The sequence below is a fragment of the Trichomonas vaginalis genome, chromosome V (assembly GCF_026262505.1).
Source record: "Trichomonas vaginalis G3 chromosome V, whole genome shotgun sequence".
Classification (NCBI taxonomy): Eukaryota; Parabasalia; order Trichomonadida; family Trichomonadidae; genus Trichomonas; species Trichomonas vaginalis.
Genome location: NC_067207.1, coordinates 1,666,327 through 1,686,503, shown reverse-complemented (window position 1 = coordinate 1,686,503; position 20,177 = coordinate 1,666,327). Strand labels below are relative to the sequence as shown.

The following is a 20,177-nucleotide window of genomic DNA, read 5'->3' as shown; positions in this document are numbered from 1 at the left end:
GAAAACAAATGATTATCGTATTTTTTAGAAATTTAAACAATAAAATATATAAAATATATGCTTGTACAAATAAAATCAAACAGTATTCAATAATTTTCTTCTCTTGATCTTTCCAAGAGGTCTAATCGTGATCATTGGTGACTTCTTGGTAGATTTATATGATGAATATCTCTGTGCTGTTCTTGCCGTCATCACAGTTTCTACATTTTCTGGAATTGGAGATAATTTTAATGGAGTCAACGTAGAAGTCCTTCGCATTTCATCCATTTCACTCTCCAACTTAGTCTTTCTTGCTTCTAGAGCTTGCATTTTAATATCATGGTTCCTTTGTATAGTATTTATATTTTTCTTGAAATGTTGCTCAAAAACTTCTAATGCGAGCTTATGTCGTTCTTCTATCTTCTTTTGGGCTTTATCTCTTTCTGCATATGCAACTTCTTGTGCTTGTTCGCTTTCTTTTTTCTCTAATTCGATACATTTCTTTTTAATTTCATCAGCTCTATCAAACATTTTAGCAAGAATCATCTGGCGCTCCGAGCTCTTAAGTTGGAGCAATGTTGCACTCGGTTTTGCGAAATTCATCCTCAAAAATGTTTCATCATTCCAATGTTCTTCAAATTCATCAAGTTCTAGGTTCTGTTGAGCAATTAACGTTTTCCTACGCTGATTCTGTTTCATTTCCTCTTCTTTTAATGCTTTTTTGAGGGCTTTGTTCGCATCAGAAATTTCTTCTTTTACAACTTCGAGTTTTTCTTCTAATGTTTGGAACGCTGAGCGAGTTCTTGCCTTGGAATCTGATATCGTAAGGCCTTTCATGAGATTTGTGGCTGTATCATGCATTTTTTGAGCTTTGACATAATCATTTTGAACCAAAGCGTTAATTTTCTCTCTTTGAACGTATTGAATAAGTTGTTCGCGTTGGTTATGTGGTGGGAACTTTCCATTTTGCAAATAGCGCTTTAAAAGTTGAGCATTTTCTTCATCAATTTCAGGAGAAGTAGCAAGAGGAGGTAATTTTGCTAAAGACGGCATCTGTGTTAAAGGAGCAGTCTTAGGAGGTTCATCTCCTGCGTAAATTTTAACAGTATCCTTATCTTGGTTAATATCTGTATGAATATCATCTATAATTTCATCGTCTTCGTTTGTATCGACGTTATTTTCTTCGTGCTCGTTATCAGATGGTTCATTGTTCTCAGAATTATTTTCTGTTTCTAATGAAGGAGAAATTATCTGATGAGCAGTTTGGAATGTTTCCTGCTCGTTGTTTTCTTGCTCATCCTCTTTCTGGTTTTCTTCTTCGTTGTGAATTTCTTCAGGTTCATTTTCTTCTGTAGTTTTTTCGCGGACATTTTCCTCTTCGTTGTTATTTTCATGTTCGCTTTCGTTATTGTTTTGGTTTTCTTCATTGTGTGTTTGTTCTTCCTCAGGAAACTGTTCTTTAATTTTATTGTCGTTAATGTCCATGGCATCAACAAAGGCGTTTGCTGGTACTAACCCTGCTGAAACCATTAAGTTGTTATCTGGATTTTCGTTATTTGGAGGTGCTTCTTGTGGTGGAGGATTTTCTTCCTCTTTTTGAGTATCTTGATGTTGCTCTTCCTCTTCATTGGCTTTGTTTTCTGGTTGCGGAATTGTTTCTGTGGTTTCTGGAGGACTTTCTTGTTCATTATCGACGTTTTGTGCTAATTGTTGAATTTTAGCTTTAATTTCCGTAAGATTGTATACATTTTTGTCACCACTAGCCTCTAAAGCCGCGTCGTTAAGACTTAGAGGCCGATTTTCTTCATTTATCATCGCGGTAATTCAAAAAAACGTGAATAAAAAGTGACATATTATTGTGAGCACTAGTTTACAATATGTTAATCTGGATGCAAATCAAGGAGAAGCGCTGCATCTGAAATACATCTGTTGCGTGTGCTTGATTTATCATCCATTATAATGTTATAATTATGATGGTGCATAAATTATTTAAATATAGTAATGCAATAATCTCGGGAACATGGCTCTCAATTTTGAATAGTTTACGAATTTCTCAAATAAAATTGAGGGGATTTTGTTCCCGAGATTTTTGCAAAAACGGTTTTTTAAAAAAGTACTATAAATTCTTTTACAAAACAATATAACAATATGTATATCTTCAATATTTGAAACAGAAGCTCCGTAATTGATTCAGGATAAAATTTTGAATTATCAAATCATGGAAAAATGGAGTTGAGCGCTTGTCAATATAATGGGTACATCCAAGTGCATTATAGTATTCATTAATACGATGGTTCCAACGTAAAAATCTAATGAATGAGTCAATAACTTCACGTATTATCAATATTTTTTGCAGTATCGTCTAGAATAGCTAGACTACATGTTGAAATACATATATGACTGCTTGGATTAATGGTTTCGTGAGTATTCTCGCATGTGGGAAAGTTGCCGTTTAAAATTAAAAATGATTTATCTAAGACTTTAATTTCATTCTCTTTAAAGTGGACTTGATATCATTCTATATTTTCTTATAAAATTAGATCCAAATGTAAAATAATAAATAAATTGAAATCAAATATTGAGATTAGCTGGTTCTATCTATATACATTACTCATACAATAGCAATAAATAATGATTGTCTTATACATTAATGTTAAATCTATATTTTTATCATTAATGTCAACAAAAAAGTTCCGAAAATATGAAATTAGTCATCAAAACTATACAAATATGTTTTTATTCTTATGTCCATGAATACAGTATGCTTTATATCTTTGGATAGATATCAATCAGGAAAATAATCGATTTTAATTCAAACTTTATTTTTATAAAATATTAATTAGAATAATATGCACTACTTATATAGAGAAAATTTTCATTCACAAATTTTTCTGAGGCCGAACCTAAGAAGAGGTAGGGCAACGATAGAAAATTTTTGGAAAAAAAAGTTCGGAGATCTTAAACGTATCATATTCCCTGCATGGTTTGGTATCTTCCGCCATGCGTTGTGCCAAACATATTGACACTTTCCAATAATTAATTTATGGTATGAGTCACAGAGTTAGATTATAAAAAGAAAGTAAATAATTGCAATTAGAAATCATATATGTCGAAAATCAAATGTTGATGAGCAGAAACCTTTTACTCATCATAAAAGAGATAAATCACTAAAGATTTGTATACATTAAAATTTGATATTTGGTGCTCGAAAACTGTCTGATGGGACTCCTCCAAAATGAACCAATCTATCGCTGAGGACCAAATTAGATGATGTGGATGGTGTATTCTCTAATTCTAACTTAGGAAGAATGGGAACAAAACGAATGACGACAACAACATGTCAAACATAGATTAAATATCTATGAATCAATAAAGTATACGTGCATTGAAGGTTATAACGATCACTTGAGGCTTATAACTCTTTGACTAAATTATGCAATAATTAAATATAATCATTTTTATATTTTTATACTGATAGTAATTAATATACTATCCTGCTTAATAAATGGTATGATCAAATTTGTTTGAAAATTTAATTATGTATATGAAACTATGTCTTCTATATAAAAATCAAAATTTTCGGACGAACCTAGATTGAACCTTTATGAAAATCTATCATTTTTGTTAATTGAGTTAATATGAATCTTTTACATATGTATATATAGCATTGATAGCTTATATAATCATGGTTTATTCCATATTAACATATTTTTTCAGTTAAATTTGTTAATAATATCATGTAACAAATTAATTCAAGATTAGAATGTCTAGAAAATGCTAACAAATAAGAACAAAATACGATTTCTCGACTTAAATTTTAATATGGAGTAGTTTTTCGTTTAAATCTAATTAAAAATGAATAAAAACTTATCTTGTACTATTTTCATTCAAAGATTTTAATAATGTAAATCATGCATTTTCATAATTCAGTACAGTTCTTTTTAGAATTAAAGTTGATGAGGATGATATTTGTGATTTAAAATAATTTGTTAATGTTCACCTTTTATTCATCACCTTGTGGTATGCCCTAAAGCAATAGCATTATCAATTCTGCTGAATTGATCAACTCAAAATTCCAAAAAAAATTCAAAATTTCAAAAATGAAATTAAACAATTTAAATTTTCACATGAAAAAATCAATTTCGAAAAAAATTTGGAAAATCAAAGTATTTGATAATTAGTCAAATAATCAATTTACATCGTTTTTACTCATAAAAAACAACTAATTTTTGATTTTGATATCATATTTGATAAATACTCATTCCAGAGTTGACGTAATGTATTAATTATTGTTAGAGATATTGCTTTCGCAGCAAAATTCTTATTTCATGAAAGAAAAAAAAATGATTTTATTCCAACAAAAACAAGTAAACAGATGAATGGAAACGTACTATATTTTCATAAATGTAGTAATCAGCGTGTCAGCTTTTGTTTATCATGTTCGAGTCAAAATGTATTAACTTGTAATAAGAAATATTCGAAGATTATATGAAGTATTGAGCATTCTTTGTAGAAATATTTGTAATTCATTACTAACATATATAATAAAGTTGTTTTTTTTTCCTTATTGCAATAATTTTGTCTGATTTTAATAACTTTTTATGTATACGAGTTGTGTGAATATGCATCATAATATGCGTAAATATACTTATTTGCGACGAATAATGTGGTTGCATAATAGAGGTGCTAAATTTTGATTTTTAATATGGGGCTTTGGTATGTATAATCATGTTCTTATCTCAACGTAGGAGTATTGGTGCAATATGATTAAAATTTACGAGGTTGATCTTAAATTGAATAATTCTGGAGTATAAATCACAATGCAGCTAATTCTATGTTAAAGATAGATACAGATTGTAGTAATCAATTAGGGAGTACAAATTCATTCTTTCATTTCTGTCGTATTGAGCAGAAAGGAAGAGATCATAACCCTAGGAAAAAAAGCCCAAATTTATCACTTTTCATAGTACGTTAAACTCAATTCGCTCGGCGAATGCCGAGCACACGTACTCATCATTCAACATAATATTCTCATTCTTTGGTTATTATAGTGCCAGACAACACAAGATTTCAAAGAATTACTTGAGTTTTCAATTAATCTTAATCCGATTTTAGATTTATCGAGAACTCCATCATCACAATCACATACTTCAGTGCGGTAACTACAATTATCCATATACAGAAGGAAGTTCTTTTCGAACAACTCATTTGGAGTCTGTTTTGGAAAGAACTTCTTTCTGTCCGACTTAATTTCATAGTTCCTGATCAACCAAAAGACAGAAACCACACACTATCTACTTAGGAAAGGAGTTCTTTCTAAATCTTCCTTAAATTGAGATTTTACGAGAGATAACCCTTCTATTGCACTTAAAAATGAACATTTTGATATCTTTAGTATCACACATGGTCATATATAGTATTTCATCTACATGAATACATTCATCTTTCGAAGTCTCTCATTAAATGGGAGGCTTCGAAAGATGAATCGTTTTATTCATACAACTTTAAATCTCGAACACATTTAGAGAGTGAGTATATCATTTTATTCTTGTTTTGAGTTTATTCTGATTCAAAATTGCAGTGAAAACAGAAGTTCACACATCATATCTGAATGTGAGCTCATCTATACTTATACGATCTCAATACCTCCACTCTAAGCATAAGAGGTGAAGTTATATAAAAATTATCAGATGCGTTGAAGTCTCAAAAGTATTGCCTGAATGCTTGTTTCATATTTGTCCAAGTAGTTTCAATGAATAAATGTATTGTTTTTTTATAATTTCGATTTATTTTTAGAAAATATTCAATATAAACCTTTATTGTGTTATTTACATCTCATAAATTCTCTGTCTAAATCATATAAAAGCGCGTTTTACCCCTATGAATCAAGAAATTCATTCAATATTCATGGTATATTTATTAAATTTATACGATTTACTAATAATCAATATTATATCCTCATAAATAGCAATATATTTTGGTAATCTATGATAATCATATACAATATTTGAAATCAAATTTTCATTAGTTTAGGTTCCTTGTTAATAGTAAACCATTATATTTATTACTAATAATAAAATCTATGTGTCGTATTGAAATTCAATAAAATTACTTATTCGGTCCAAAAAAACAAATTAGATAAAATTTTTCTTTTTTTATATAATTTTTGTTTTTCATTTTTCTCAAGATCCTAAGTTATGTTTTAACTTTTGACATCATATCCTATCATGCTAGGCTATATATTATAGCATATCCAAAAGGCAAGGAAATCTATCAGAGAAGCCTTTTTGACCTATCGTTGCCCTACCTAAGATTTTGAGAGTACTATAAATTAGAAGTGATTCCACTCTCAATTTTGAACTTTTTAAAAAAATAAGTAGAAAAATAATATTGTAATATATTGAAAACCCTATATCCATCGTTTATTTTGCGATAATTTTTTTGTAAAGTGTCAAAAAATTTTTGACATTCGCACTTTTCCAAGTTCGTAAGTATGTTAACATTAATATTTTCCCAAAAAAATCGAAAAATAATTGTGTACCTGCACGGTGAAAAGTATAGAAATTTTTCAAAAAGTATTCAATTTCAATTAATAAAAAAATCCGAAAATTTCAATATTATCATTTTTCTGCTTTAAATACATGCTTTATACAATTTTTAAATCAACAGCATTACTTTTAAATTGTGAATTTACTTATTTTACATAGTGATATTGTATGAAATCCTAGAATAATATAATCAAAAAATATGATAGATTATAGATACGAGTTTTCTATGGAATATGATATTTTAAAGATAAATAAAGACATTTCTAAAGTAAAAATGATTTTTTGGTTTTTGAGATACATTTTTAAAGAGGGTGTCCAACCAAAGATTTAACGATGATTTTGGCTCCAAATTTGGTAGATGATATGGGGATGGTGTCTAGGTCAATACTATTGTATTCACTAGTAATATAAAATGTTCAATTTTGAGATATAAAATTATATGAGGAAAAAATTTATTTTTTTGAAAATATTTGAAAAATTTAAAGAAATGTAATAGTAAAAGAAGAAAATTAAAAAAGTAAATAATGAATATGGGAGATTTTTATGGAAATGTTAGAATTATATAATTTGCGATTTGGTCAATTAAAGCAAAATGAGTAATTTAGCATGATGATGGATTTTAGAAGGGGGAAACACAAATTAAAATCTAATAGGAACGTCAATATGAAATATAGAAATAAAATATGTGGTGTAACGGAACGGTTTTTGCACCTACAAAGAGAGGTATCAAGTTCAAATCTCATCTAATTATTTTTTTTCTCCCAATTTTGATTGTTTGATATATCAAGAAAATTAACAAATATATATATGAATTAATGAATAATTAAAGAATTAGAATGATTTTAAAAATATTAGAATAATCATGGATAAATCAATCTCAGATTTAAGATATTTGACAAATAATATAAAATATTGAAGATTCATATGTCGGTATTTAGCATTCATTGTACAAAAAAGATGTAAATCAAGTGGATCCTTTGATGATCTTAAAAGATTTTGTTTGAGAGTATTTGAGATATGATACAATAGATTTCATTGAGAACATCAGTGTAAAAGTAAGATAGGGATAGAAAATATAATGGTTAATACAATATTATTATATTAAAAAAATGAAGTTCAGAAATTTGAAAGAAAATAGTATTTTATGCAAATAAGTAGTTCAAAATTTGTCATTGTGGGAGACATTGCCAATGCATGTCTCCCGGAATGGCATAATATTTTGCAATCAGAGTGTGATTGCAAAACTTTGACCGACAAGAGTGTGTTATGCACTCTTGTCGGTCGCAATGTGTCATTCTGGGAGACATTGCCAATGCATGTCTCCCAGATTGAGACAATATTCCGCAATCAGAATACGATTGCAAAACTTTGACCGACAAGAGTGTGTTATGCACTCTTGTCGGTCGCAATGTGTCATTCTGGGAGAAATTGCCAATGCATGTCTCCCGGAATGGCATAATATTTTGCAATCAGAGTGTAATTGCAAAACTTTGACCGACAAGAGTGTGTTATGCACTCTTGTCGGTCAAAGTTTCCAATTATAATTCTATTATAACAAAAGTTTATAATTACCCGAAGACTCCATAATTAATTACTATATAAAATGACCAAAAATTTTATAAACTGTACCCAACATGCTTTAATAAACTTTTTTTTTCATTATATCTTTCTTTTATCATTCCTCTATCATCGTTACAGATCAATAAATAACGCATCTTCATTCTTAAATACTATTATAATTCATATACATTTTTGTTATATTTTCTCTCATTTCATAGTTTATTTAATTCTTTCTCATATATAATCTTCAGATATATATTTTCCTTTAATCTCATATTATTCATTAACAATCTTTCCTATTCTTATTTCTAGTTAATATTCCAATATATATATCAATAATTTATCCTCAACCACACATTCAAATACATTCAATTCAAGAAATTCATATTAATATTTTTCCCCTACTCATTATCATATAATATTTAGTCTCACATCGCCATTAAATCAGTTTTCTAATATCATGTCATATTGGTAACATCACATATATCTCTTAGAATATTACTTCAACTCATATTTTTTTATTGATTATATTTAGTTAGTTCTGCATTCTATTACTATAGATGTTCGATAAATATATCAATAGTTAAAATCAAAATATATGCCAAACTTTGAATCTATTGAAAATTACATATCGATATCTTTTTTCAAGCTTAATTTTATGTATTATCTTAAAATACATTTATCAACATTATGGATATTTTGAATTCAAAATATGACGCAGCATTACACAACTAATATTGAGATTCACAATTCATTTTCATAATTCTTTCATATATACATCAATAACTTAGTGTACCCATATAGATACACGAAAATAAATTAAATTTTGCATTTTTGATTCTCAGCTTAACTTCTATAAATGCCACCAAAACATTTAATTTCTACCAAGAAATAATATATTAGTAATTAAGCATTTATTACCAATGTTACTCACATCATATTAATTCTTATTCCTAATTTTTTAAATAAATGACTGGAATCATAAATCCTATGTACCCATATCAACATGTTAAAATTTCAAAGTCTGAAACTTAGTAATCACTGTGTTTCATGAAATCAGATAATCTCTAAGATTTCTTAAATCTTGTATCATACTGGCCAATTATGATTCATAATGATTCTTCATCATGTCAGCATTCTAATTGTAGCTTTATTATGCCAATTGGCATAAATTAAGAGCGCTTTTAGGTGATATTTTAGATACCTGGGTATGTACTTCCTACCATACTCTATCATTTTAGGTAAATTTTCGAACTATGTTTTGGTTGCTATTATCTATTATTCACAATCTTATTATCGTTCAAAATTAAAAAAAACGCTGATCACAATCAAACTTGCAACCTTTACCGATCCATTTTTACCAGAAAACCAATTGAACTATGAGATATTGACATGCTCTCAATTTATTATTAATATAAGATGTTTAATTGTGTCCCCTGTTTTCTTTAAACCTTAATTACTATATTTGCTATATATTGATACTTTTAATACCACACATAGAAGTTATTTGAAATTCTTTTAATTATTTAATTTCATAATATTTTCCTACCGATTAAATTAGGAATCATACCATTTTCAACGATCATACCCCTTTTAAATATGCATATCTCATAATATGTATATATTACATATCATTAAGCTATATGTTAACCTTTTAAATCAATTTTTAATATGATATCTCAACTCAATCTCAAAATTGAACATTTATTCCCAATCATGAATATTCAATATCTCACCTTCAGTTGTCGTTATTTACAATAAATATAATAATTTGAAAAAAATCATCGTTCAATTTTTTGATTCAAAAAATCATCATTTTTATTTTATTTTATTATTTTATCAGATATTTAATGTAAATTATAATTCTTATTATAATTTTATAAATCAGTATTTTTCGAATTTATTCAAATTACGAAAAGAAAAATATACAAATCCAGCTCGAGCATAATGCTGATATGCATTCGCATGTATTTACCGTTTAAACTTTTCTCTACTTCCTCTGAATATGAAGAAAAACTCAAAAAGGTAAAATTCATTTTAAGGTTATTTTGGTTGGACACCCTCTATTTTTAAATTTGCAATCATAATATATAGTCATTCTTGCACCAATGTATATATATTACAATAAGAATTATATATGAGGTGTATGGTCCTGATTTATTAAAACAAACAAAAAATTTTATTTGCGTTTTACGAATTACATTATATTTAAGTTGTAAAACGAACCTACTATAGAATGTAGACACAATCCCACATTTTTAATGATGGATTTATATTCAAGACAGAATATAATCTCATTATTCTTATTTTATGTTTAAATTAGATTTACTTTTAGACATCCAGCATATAGGAGGTATTTCGATACATATTTCATCTGCAAAAATCACAGATAGATTATAAGAGGCAAAATCATATTTGGATGTTCATGAATATAGATATTTTGCCAATCTAACATCATAATATGGTAATATATGACAATCATAATTTTAGTATTGATAATTATTATTGAGAATAAACTAAATTTATGAGAATTCAAATATTATATTTTGCATCACCAGATATAATTCTGTATTAGTGACAGATATTACTTCTCGGTCTGGCGCTTACTCTAACTCCTGCATATTATCTGTTCGTACCTCAAAAACAGAGTGGAGGCACTTCTTATAAATTATTTAAATAAAGACAATTTATTATAATATCAAGCACTTGGAATATGGTGAAAGTAAATTTATGCGCAAATCCTGACGTCCTCTAATAAAATCAATAAATCCTTATTTTAAGGCTCCACGTTCATAAATTGAGAGGGTCGTAATCCTCCTTTTTTAATGGCCCATAACTCCACGAATACCCAAAGACAAGGGGTCGGAGCATGACCAAGTGAAACTATAGCTTCAACAGCATAAAAATGGGTTTTTCGTCGAAAACCTTGGTAATTTACCTCCAAGATCTAATAAATTTCGAAAAATCGAAAGTTGATCTTATTTGTTTTGTTTGTCCATGGGCTCTTATGCGGCACCATTGTTTTTCGTTATTTGCAATATTTATTGTATGATGTAGCTTCTAAAAGTTTTAGTAATTTATAGAGTTTGCTTTTGTGTATGATGTAGCGTTCATTGTAATATTGTTGCATGCTAAGTTCGGTCAAAATATAAACCTCTCAATTTTATCGTCGGGGAAAGTAACTCAATTCCTTCAAAATTATTCTTTAAATATTGAATTTAAAGTTATTTAATTTGGATTATAAATAAATAGGCTAATACAATATTTAAAAATGAGAAAAAATAACTTTTCAAAGAACTTTTCATAATCTCAAAGAAAATTTTTACCCAGATTTGCTTTACTTTTACCACTCCCCATGTAATTTCTGGGGAAAACGATAATTCATTTTTTTTATGGATGAATAGATCGTTTTCCTAGAAAGGACCTCATATCTCTGGCTAAAAAGAGTGTCAGATCCTAAATAGGTTATTGATCTAGTGTACAAATCCAATAAAAAGCCTATTTTTTGGCTTTTTTGGTGCTCATTTTTTCGAAGATCTACATGAATATGGGGAAACCATCGGATTTTTTTGGTTAACCCACATCTTCATGTAGTCTGGACTATCTTTCCTCGAAGGACCTCTTTACGGGTGTAAAAACTCATAAAGTTCTCAAAAGATTCATTCTCGATCTCCATGCTGAAAGAATTTACAATAAAAAAGAGATCTACGCATCAAACTACAGCCATAAATGAACTGAACCCCTAAAGCTCAGCTCTTAGTTTATCAAAAACGTCGAAATCCTTCTCATTGCAATCAAATTTTCTCAATAACTCATAAGAAAAATCGAATTTTGATTAAGCCGATGTTATAGGTATCACAAATACTACAAACTTGAGCAATATCGAAATTGCCAGCAAAAGTTTGAAATTGCATTGCTCATATTTGTTTTGTAAACTAAAAATCTGCTTATATTATTCATTAATTTTTTATATATTATTCATATACTTTAATAAAAACAATACTATTTCACCTTAAAAATGAATTTCATAAGTCAATATTATTTTTTTGAAAATGTATCAATTTTCGATTAAAACAACATGAGAATAAAATTTACGCAAAATTATTTTAAAAAATGGTTTTAAAAATTTACAATTGATTAAGAATAAGATTGGAAGAAGTTTTGAAGTTTAATTTTAAGAAAAAAAATTCGGATATTATTCATGGATCTAAGTAATCTGATATTTGAGTATCGGCACTATGCATAAAACATATATTTATAGTTTTTTTGGATTTTTATGATTTTAAATATATTCAAATTTGGCAATCCAATAGATTTTTAAAAAATAGGTCAATAAAAATAGATTACATATGCAGCAGATTTAGAACATGAAACAAATCTTATAGTGACCCAAAAAAAAATTCATGATCCAAAAAAGAAAAAAATTAGCTAAATGGCAATCTAACCTTGGCATAACGAATCATTATGTCAGATGTTTCCACTACACTACACCGGCAGTTCGAAAAATACCCTTGGTGGTTCTATTTAATAGCTACTCCCAACGATAGGCGGTGTCCCCAGCTTTCGAGAGGTGGTAAAAGTAAAGCAAATCTGGGTATTCAATAATTATATAAATTAATTAACATTCATAATGAAATTGGATTTTTTTATAAAAAATTGGTCCTACTTAACTTTTTGAGAGAATTTGGCTTTTCATTTTTTATTATGAGTAGACCAACCATTCCTTCTTGGTGGTTAATTCAAACACGCGAAAAACTTGAATCTCGCGAACTCAATTATTTAATTGCGTGTAAGCGAGTTCCATACGAGGATGAACTGAAGTGTGAATTTAGATCAATTTCGAAAAACACACTTAAAGCAGCATACACAAATGCAAATTTAACGCCCCCAAACGTTAAACCTGGTCCGGCACCAGATGATATTACTCCTGAAAATTTGCAATATGTTCTCCAAAAATTTCAGGAATATAATTGCGGAATCCAAAAGATGTTTTGGCGTTTAAACATGGATCAAAATGTTTATTCAGTTTCCTACAATAAACTCAGAAGAATTTACAGTATTTTGGAGATCAAAGAATCAAAAAGTGACAGGCCCCCTCAAAAATATTATACGCCATATGAAGCAACAAAACCTGATACCATATGGCATGTAGATGTTCATTTTTTATACGGTTCACAGGGGTTACCTGTTTATGGTATAATAGACGATAAATCTCGGTTTTTGTTGGCTTTAAAAATTTTGCCAAATAAATCTTCCGAATCTACAACAAGAGTTGCCGAAGAAACGATTGGCTTATATCAAAAGCCATTTTGTTTCTGGTCCGACGACGGGGGAGAGAATATGGGCCAATTTTATAATTGGCTCATGCGAAACAACATTCAAATCCGCCACACTCTCCCCCATATGCCGCGCCAGAACGGCAAGATTGAAAGGCTCTGGCCGTCTCTTGAAAGAAATGTCGGCCGGTCTTCAAATGCAAAACAAATTCAAGAATTTCTTGATAAATTCAGGAAAAATTACAACTCAGTACCACATAAAACCCTTCCCAAAAAGGGTTTTCGCCCCATGACTCCAGAAGAGTGTTACAATGAGACACCACATTGGAAACAGGGTGAAACGCCATTTTGGAGAGTTATGATTGATGGACACTTCGAAATCAAAGAAATACCGAACCATTGAATACACAATTACGAATAAACGCTTAATTTTTATAAAAATCTTATTACATTTTTCCTGAATTTTTAAATTGTACAATAAAGATGGAAGGCTTTGGGGTACATATTAATATAATATACCTCAAAGCCTTCCATCTCCACTACAAATGGGAGAAACTTTGTCCGAATAGTTTAACATTCGGACAAAGTTTCTCCCATTTTAAGAAGGAATTGCAGGGTAAGAGGTACATAGTATGAATATATACCTCTTACCCTGCAATTCCTTCTAGAAAGTTCCAAAACTTTGGGTTAATTGCACATTAACCCAAAGTTTTGGAACTTTCAAGTGGAGATGGAAGGCTTTGGGGTACATATTAATATAATATACCTCAAAGCCTTCCATCTCCACTACAAATGGGAGAAACTTTGTCCGAATAGTTTAACATTCGGACAAAGTTTCTCCCATTTAAAGAAAGAATTGTTCCTTATGAGGTATATATTCATACTGTATACCTCATAAGGAACAATTCCCTCCTTAAAACGAGAAAACTTGTTCGAAATTGATCAATTTCGAACAAGTTTTCTCGTTTTTAATAAGAAACTAAAGGCTATGAGGCACTGATTATATATTAGTGCCTCACAGCCTTTAGTTTCTAATAGATAGCTGGGAAACTTTCTCCAAATGATAAGTTATTCAGAGAAAGTTTCCCAGCTATCAAGAGGGAATTGTTCCTTATGAGGTATATATTCATACTGTATACCTCATAAGGAACAATTCCCTCCTTAAAACGAGAAAACTTGTTCGTAATGAGCAATGATTGCGAACAAGTTTTCTCGTTTTTAATAAGAAACTAAAGGCTATGAGGCACTGATTATATATTAGTGCCTCACAGCCTTTAGTTTCTAATAGATAGCTGGGAAACTTTCTCCAAATGATAAGTTATTCAGAGAAAGTTTCCCAGCTATCAAGAGGGAATTGTTCCTTATGAGGTATATAGTTATAATGTATACCTCATAAGGAACAATTCCCTCATTAAAATCGTAGATATTTTTTACTTATTACTCATGCTTTCAAAATCACAATCCTCTGAAAAGTTATTTTTTATTAAGAATTTAGAATTTTGATAAATACCTTTTTTCAATTTGATATAATACTTATATATTTTCAAAAAGACATTTTGAAAAGATATCTCAAAAGTTCTCTGAAAACCTATTTTTGATTAATTTTGAGAAATATCCGTATTAAATTAATCAATAAATTCATTCAACACTACTTTAATTTTTAAATTCAAAAAATTATATGTGCTTCTTAAAATGTCTCACAAAAATTTTATTATAAAATTATATACAATATTAAAAATCCCACAACATTTTTTTACTTTACATAATCGTACTTCCTCGACGATTAATTTCCTCTCAATTCCTATCGTTGACCGAACTTAGCATGCAACAATATAGCTCATAGCAGAAGAAAATCATATATATTGTAAATCAGAGAATAAAAAAATTGAAAGTTTTAGTAATTCAAATAAAAATAGTTTGCTAATATTTTGTGTATAATGACTATCTTAAAAAGTAAGGATGTCAATTTGGAAGAAAAGTGAGAAAATTCCTAAAATGCTAAAAATGAATTTCCAAACGTATTTTTTTATCTCATTTTTTTGATTTTGAAAAAAATTTGGAGAGAAGATCTCTTCGTTTTTGAATTTTATCACGATGGTTTTAAAGTATATTAGACACATGTATTGATATTACTATTTTTGTATATTTTGAGAGAAAATCCCCAAAAAGTAAGAAAATCTAAGACGGTTTGAGAAAATATATAAACTATTGAAAATTTGAATTAAACTTCTAATTTGGAAAAAAGAAGTCTCATCACACTTTTCAATGCTCGATTTTTAAAAACTGTTTAAAAATGGAGCTTATATTGAAATAGTGTAGAGACTAAAAATCACCACAGACTATTTCAGAGGATTGAGTTGCCACTCAATCCTCTGAAAAGTCTGAGGTAATTTGCAAAATTTGGAAAGAAGAAAATTCAAAAATCTAGATTTAGACTCAGCATCAAATGGAGAACAAAATGTTTCTTCATATGAAGGAAAAAAATTTTCTTGAGAAGAAATAGAGTTTTTAAAATTTTATTGTATGTAATGAAATAAACAAATATTAAAATTATTTTTTGATAACAAGAAAATTCCCAACAGAAAATATTTGAGACAAAGAAAAAAAGAAAATTGAAAAATATTACTCTTCTTTATATTTCATGAGATTTTAAATTTATTCTCATAAAATTGACAATTTTATACGTTTAGATGAAAATAAGTGATTTTGCTTGAAATAAAAGTTATTGTTTGCTTACAGCTATCAAATAGATTTTTGCTATTTTGATTAAAATTTGTTAATCAAATTAATAAATTTTTTCTAAATATCTTAAATATCTGGATCACTCACTGATACAATGAATTGAACGATAAAAATAATACAAACTCAAATAAGTTTCCTGTTTTTCAACTAAAAAAAATTATGCAAATTAAATTAAATTAAATTGTTTATTCAAATATAAAACAAAGATGAAGTAATTACAGTTATCATAAACTTTATGAATAACTCTGTAATTGGTTCAGATTTTCGTAAAAATATTTTTATTAATATCGATAAGAATACGTTTACCTACTATCACAACATATCGATAAACAAGAGTAGAGTGATTTTTATCATCGAAACTTTTTAAAAGCTGTAAGCTGGAAGTAAAAATCTTGTTTTTTCTGAGTTAGTTGTAGAACTATTGATGTACGAGTTATCATTGTGATGTAGAAGGATGTCAATGTACTGACTGAAGGATATGAAGTGAATTGAATTTCATTGAATTTCAATTTGATCAAATTTGTTGAAATGATATGAATGTGTCAACATCTGTATCACTCTCTTTCACTCCTTCCCTATTCTTTCGAGAACGAAGCTAGCTCAGCTTTCGCTGAGCGAATTGACACTTTTGATGCCCTAAACGTACATATTCTCAAATTTATCGAAAAAATTATACCACCCAAACTAGTATATTCTTATTTTAAATATGATATTATCCTTAGAAATCACACTAGAATATATTTAAATCAACTTTTAAAAAAGTTCGAATCCTGCGCGTCTCACTTTTTAAATTTTCCAAAAGGAAAATTATATTCTCCTAAAATGAAAACAATTTTCCGAATTGACATCCTTATAAAAAGCAAAAAATAAGAAAAATTTATTTGAAATAATTTCGATTTCGAAAAAAAGTTCTGTGCTCGGCAAATGAACTTCAAAACAAGATTTATTATAGGGAATTCTAACCATTATACTATGCACTAATGGACTCCAAAATTAATTTTCAAGTATTTGATCGCGCCCCACCTTAGGAACTGTTTTTGTGCGAATATGAAGAAACAGTCTGAAACACTATTATTTTCTATCAGTTGACTCACATGATTTATATACAAAAGTTGTTGATTTTTGAATGTATATTGCTTTTACTCATGAAAAAAAAATCAGTAAAATACAATCTTCATATCTATTAAAATATTATCCATTTCATATCAATCCTTGATTGAAGATAATCGAAATCAAGAAATTTTCAAGATAATTCAAATAAAAAACTGAACTCATCATTAAAAAAAAAAAAAAAAAAAAAAAAAAGGTAGTGGGGCCTCCAGGCACTTCGTGCCCTCTAGCCCTGAAGATGTTTAGTATAACTTTGTCCGGACAAGTAAGGGTCTATCGTCGCTACAGGAAAAGTTACGGGCGTTCCAAGGAAGTATACTTTGAGAAGACTTTCCCCCTTATAGAATGAGATAGGACGGTTATTTTACAAAACTGACAACACTTTGACCGAGTAGTTTTTTGTGCTGAACAAAAAGTGTCATATAAACATCTGTCGAAAACCGCTTTTTAACTTCACTTAAAATGCCACGTAAGCTACGTAAGAATATACGTAAGAGGAAGGGAGCATTGAAACATCCAATAGTAAAACTGACACCACAACAACAGTTGCAACAACAAATGCTGAATGACCCCACTATGTTGCAACAAATGTCAAGCAACCCTATGCTCTTAAACCGAGTTCTTGGTGCACAGAGTGGAGGTTTAAGAGCGGCACTTTTAGCGAAAATGGCAGGCTATGGTGGAGCTGCAGACGGAACAGCCTATAACCCTCAAAGTCAAATGAATTTGAGTTCACTCAAAAATCAAATAGCAGATGTCAAAAAGTCAAACATAGACATACAGAAACAAATAGGTGAAAACGAAAAGAAACTAGAATATGACAGACACACAAAGAAACTCAATGAGTTAAACGTAGAGAAAAAGAAGAAAGAAGAACAACTGAAAGAACTAAGTACAGAGGAATATGCGAAAAAAGTGTCAGAAAAAGCAGCAGAAGTAGCAAAAATGGAACAAGATGTTGTAAATTTGAAAAACCATACTACTCAATATAAAGTACTGAAAGATGAAGAGATAAAACAAAAAGCCATGAAGACATATATGGATAGCGATGAGTATAAAAAAGAAGTTGAAGCAAATGTAAAGGCAGAAAAACTTTTACAGTTGCAAAACCAAACCGTACAGTATGAAAACTTAGCACAAGAAAGTAAAAATAACGACGCAGCCATGCAAAAGGCAATGAAAAGCGCAGAATATATAAAAGCTAACAATGACTGGTTAGATGCCCAAGCCAACGCTAAAGCAGCCCAGCTTATAGGGTCAATAAGGACAAAAATACAAGCGGATGAAGACAGTTCAAATGAAGCTTTAACAAATGCTGACTTTAAGAACGCCTTCGAAGCTCTTCATAGTAAGGTGAAACTAGTGAACGACTTCTCATCTGGAAAGAAACTGAAGTCTGAAGGTTTCGACAAAGAGTTAAAAGAAGTAGCACAAAATATGACGAAAATAACAGATGCAGCAACGAGACAGGCAGTTCAAAGTGCCTATGACGCCGTTAGAGCAACTGTTGTGGAAAGTCAAGAAAAAGAGTTACAACAGACCAAAACAGACCTAGTAAATGCTTTCTTAAAAACGAAAAGTCAGGTAGGACACTATGCTGCAGATGGAACATATGTGCCAGCTGGTGGAACTTATATACCAGCTGGTGGAACTTATATACCAGCTGGTGGAACTTATATACTAGCTAGTGGAACTTATATACCACCAAACCCTCCAAGAGAAGCACCTGCACCAGGACTACCTAAAACATTTACATCGTCACATGGACACAGACACAGGCATGCACCAAAACCAACACAACAACCAACAGTTCAAAACCCTGCACAACAACAACCACAACCAACAGTTCAAAACCCTGCACCAAAACCAACACAACAACCAACAGTTCAAAACCCTGCACCAAAACCAACACAACAACCAACAGTTCAAAACCCTGCACCAAAACCAACAGTTCAAAACACTGCACCAAAACCAACAGTTCAAAACCCTGCACCAAAACCAACAGTTCAAAACCCTGCACCAAAACCAACAGTTCAAAACACTGCACCACAACCAACAGTTCAAAACACTGCACAGCAACAACCACAAACAGAGCAAGGACATAAAAGAAGTAGAGAACAAGGAAACCAAGATTTCTTAAAAATGCTAAAGGAAAATTATGGTTACCCAGATACTCTTGACTTTAGTGACAGATATAAAGAAGCTATTAGAAAGTTCAAGGAAGGAAATACTGACCCGAACCTATTTAGCTTTATGGTTCAGCACCAAATGGGATATAATTTCAAACCTGGAAAATACAAGCTCGCTAAGGGATATGATTTAATAGCATATCATCCAAATGACATGACTGAATTTACTCCGAGATATTTGGTGTCAGAGATAAATGACAATTCAACTATCTTCATGAAACGCGTAAAAAATAAAGACGGAACGAAAGAAGAAAGGGTTATGAATGCGGATGACTTAAATAGGGAACTTGTTAAAAACGGTCTCGGAATATATGAAATGCCAGCAGATGAGGTACAAGAAACTCCACAGGAAGAAGTTCAGATACAACCAGACATGGAAGAAATAGTTCAGCAACAACAGCTAGAAGAGCCTGAAGGAAACAAACAAGTCCCTCCTTTGGAAACTAACTTCACAGAACCAGATGAAGATTTGGAACAGCCGAAAAATCTTGACCCTCAACAAGAGTATGAGGTGAATATGGAATCTTTCCAAGAGTTTAAGAAAAATTCGGCTGACGGAGTAGAAGAATATCGAAAAATGTTTGCCGACATACAAAAGACTCCAACATCAGATGAAAATATTCAGCATAGAATGGAAGTACTGAAAGAAAATGTACACAAATACAACAACCCTTTTTACTTACGAGCATATAACGTTCAATCTTTGGATGAACTCGGTGAAAATAAAAGGTTAAATTTCAACAAAACATATAGAAATGAAACATTGTTTAAAG

At 29.8% G+C, this 20,177-nt stretch overlaps 2 protein-coding genes across 2 annotated transcripts, besides 4 other annotated features; one reads left to right on the top strand and one right to left on the bottom strand.

Moving 5' to 3' along the window:
* Positions 1–19: 19 nt before the first annotated feature.
* Positions 20–1,799, bottom strand: TVAGG3_0262340 (uncharacterized protein; the record flags this gene model as incomplete). The annotated part of the gene is made up of 1 exon (XM_051228377.1): positions 76–1,794. The coding sequence occupies one exon, from the start codon at positions 1,792–1,794 to the stop codon at positions 76–78; it is 1,719 nt and encodes a 572-aa protein (XP_051098107.1).
* Positions 1,800–4,945: 3,146 nt separating this feature from the next.
* Positions 4,946–4,993: a mobile genetic element.
* A 7,798-nt stretch (positions 4,994–12,791) lies between these two features.
* TVAGG3_0262320 (transposase-related family) lies at positions 12,792–13,766 on the top strand (the record flags this gene model as incomplete). Its single annotated transcript, XM_001583062.1, has 1 exon — positions 12,792–13,766. One exon carries the CDS (start codon positions 12,792–12,794, stop codon positions 13,764–13,766), a length of 975 nt encoding a protein of 324 aa, XP_001583112.1.
* Positions 13,767–13,914: 148 nt separating this feature from the next.
* Positions 13,915–13,982: a mobile genetic element.
* A 459-nt stretch (positions 13,983–14,441) lies between these two features.
* Positions 14,442–14,528: a mobile genetic element.
* A 4,124-nt stretch (positions 14,529–18,652) lies between these two features.
* Positions 18,653–19,818: a mobile genetic element.
* Positions 19,819–20,177: the final 359 nt, after the last annotated feature.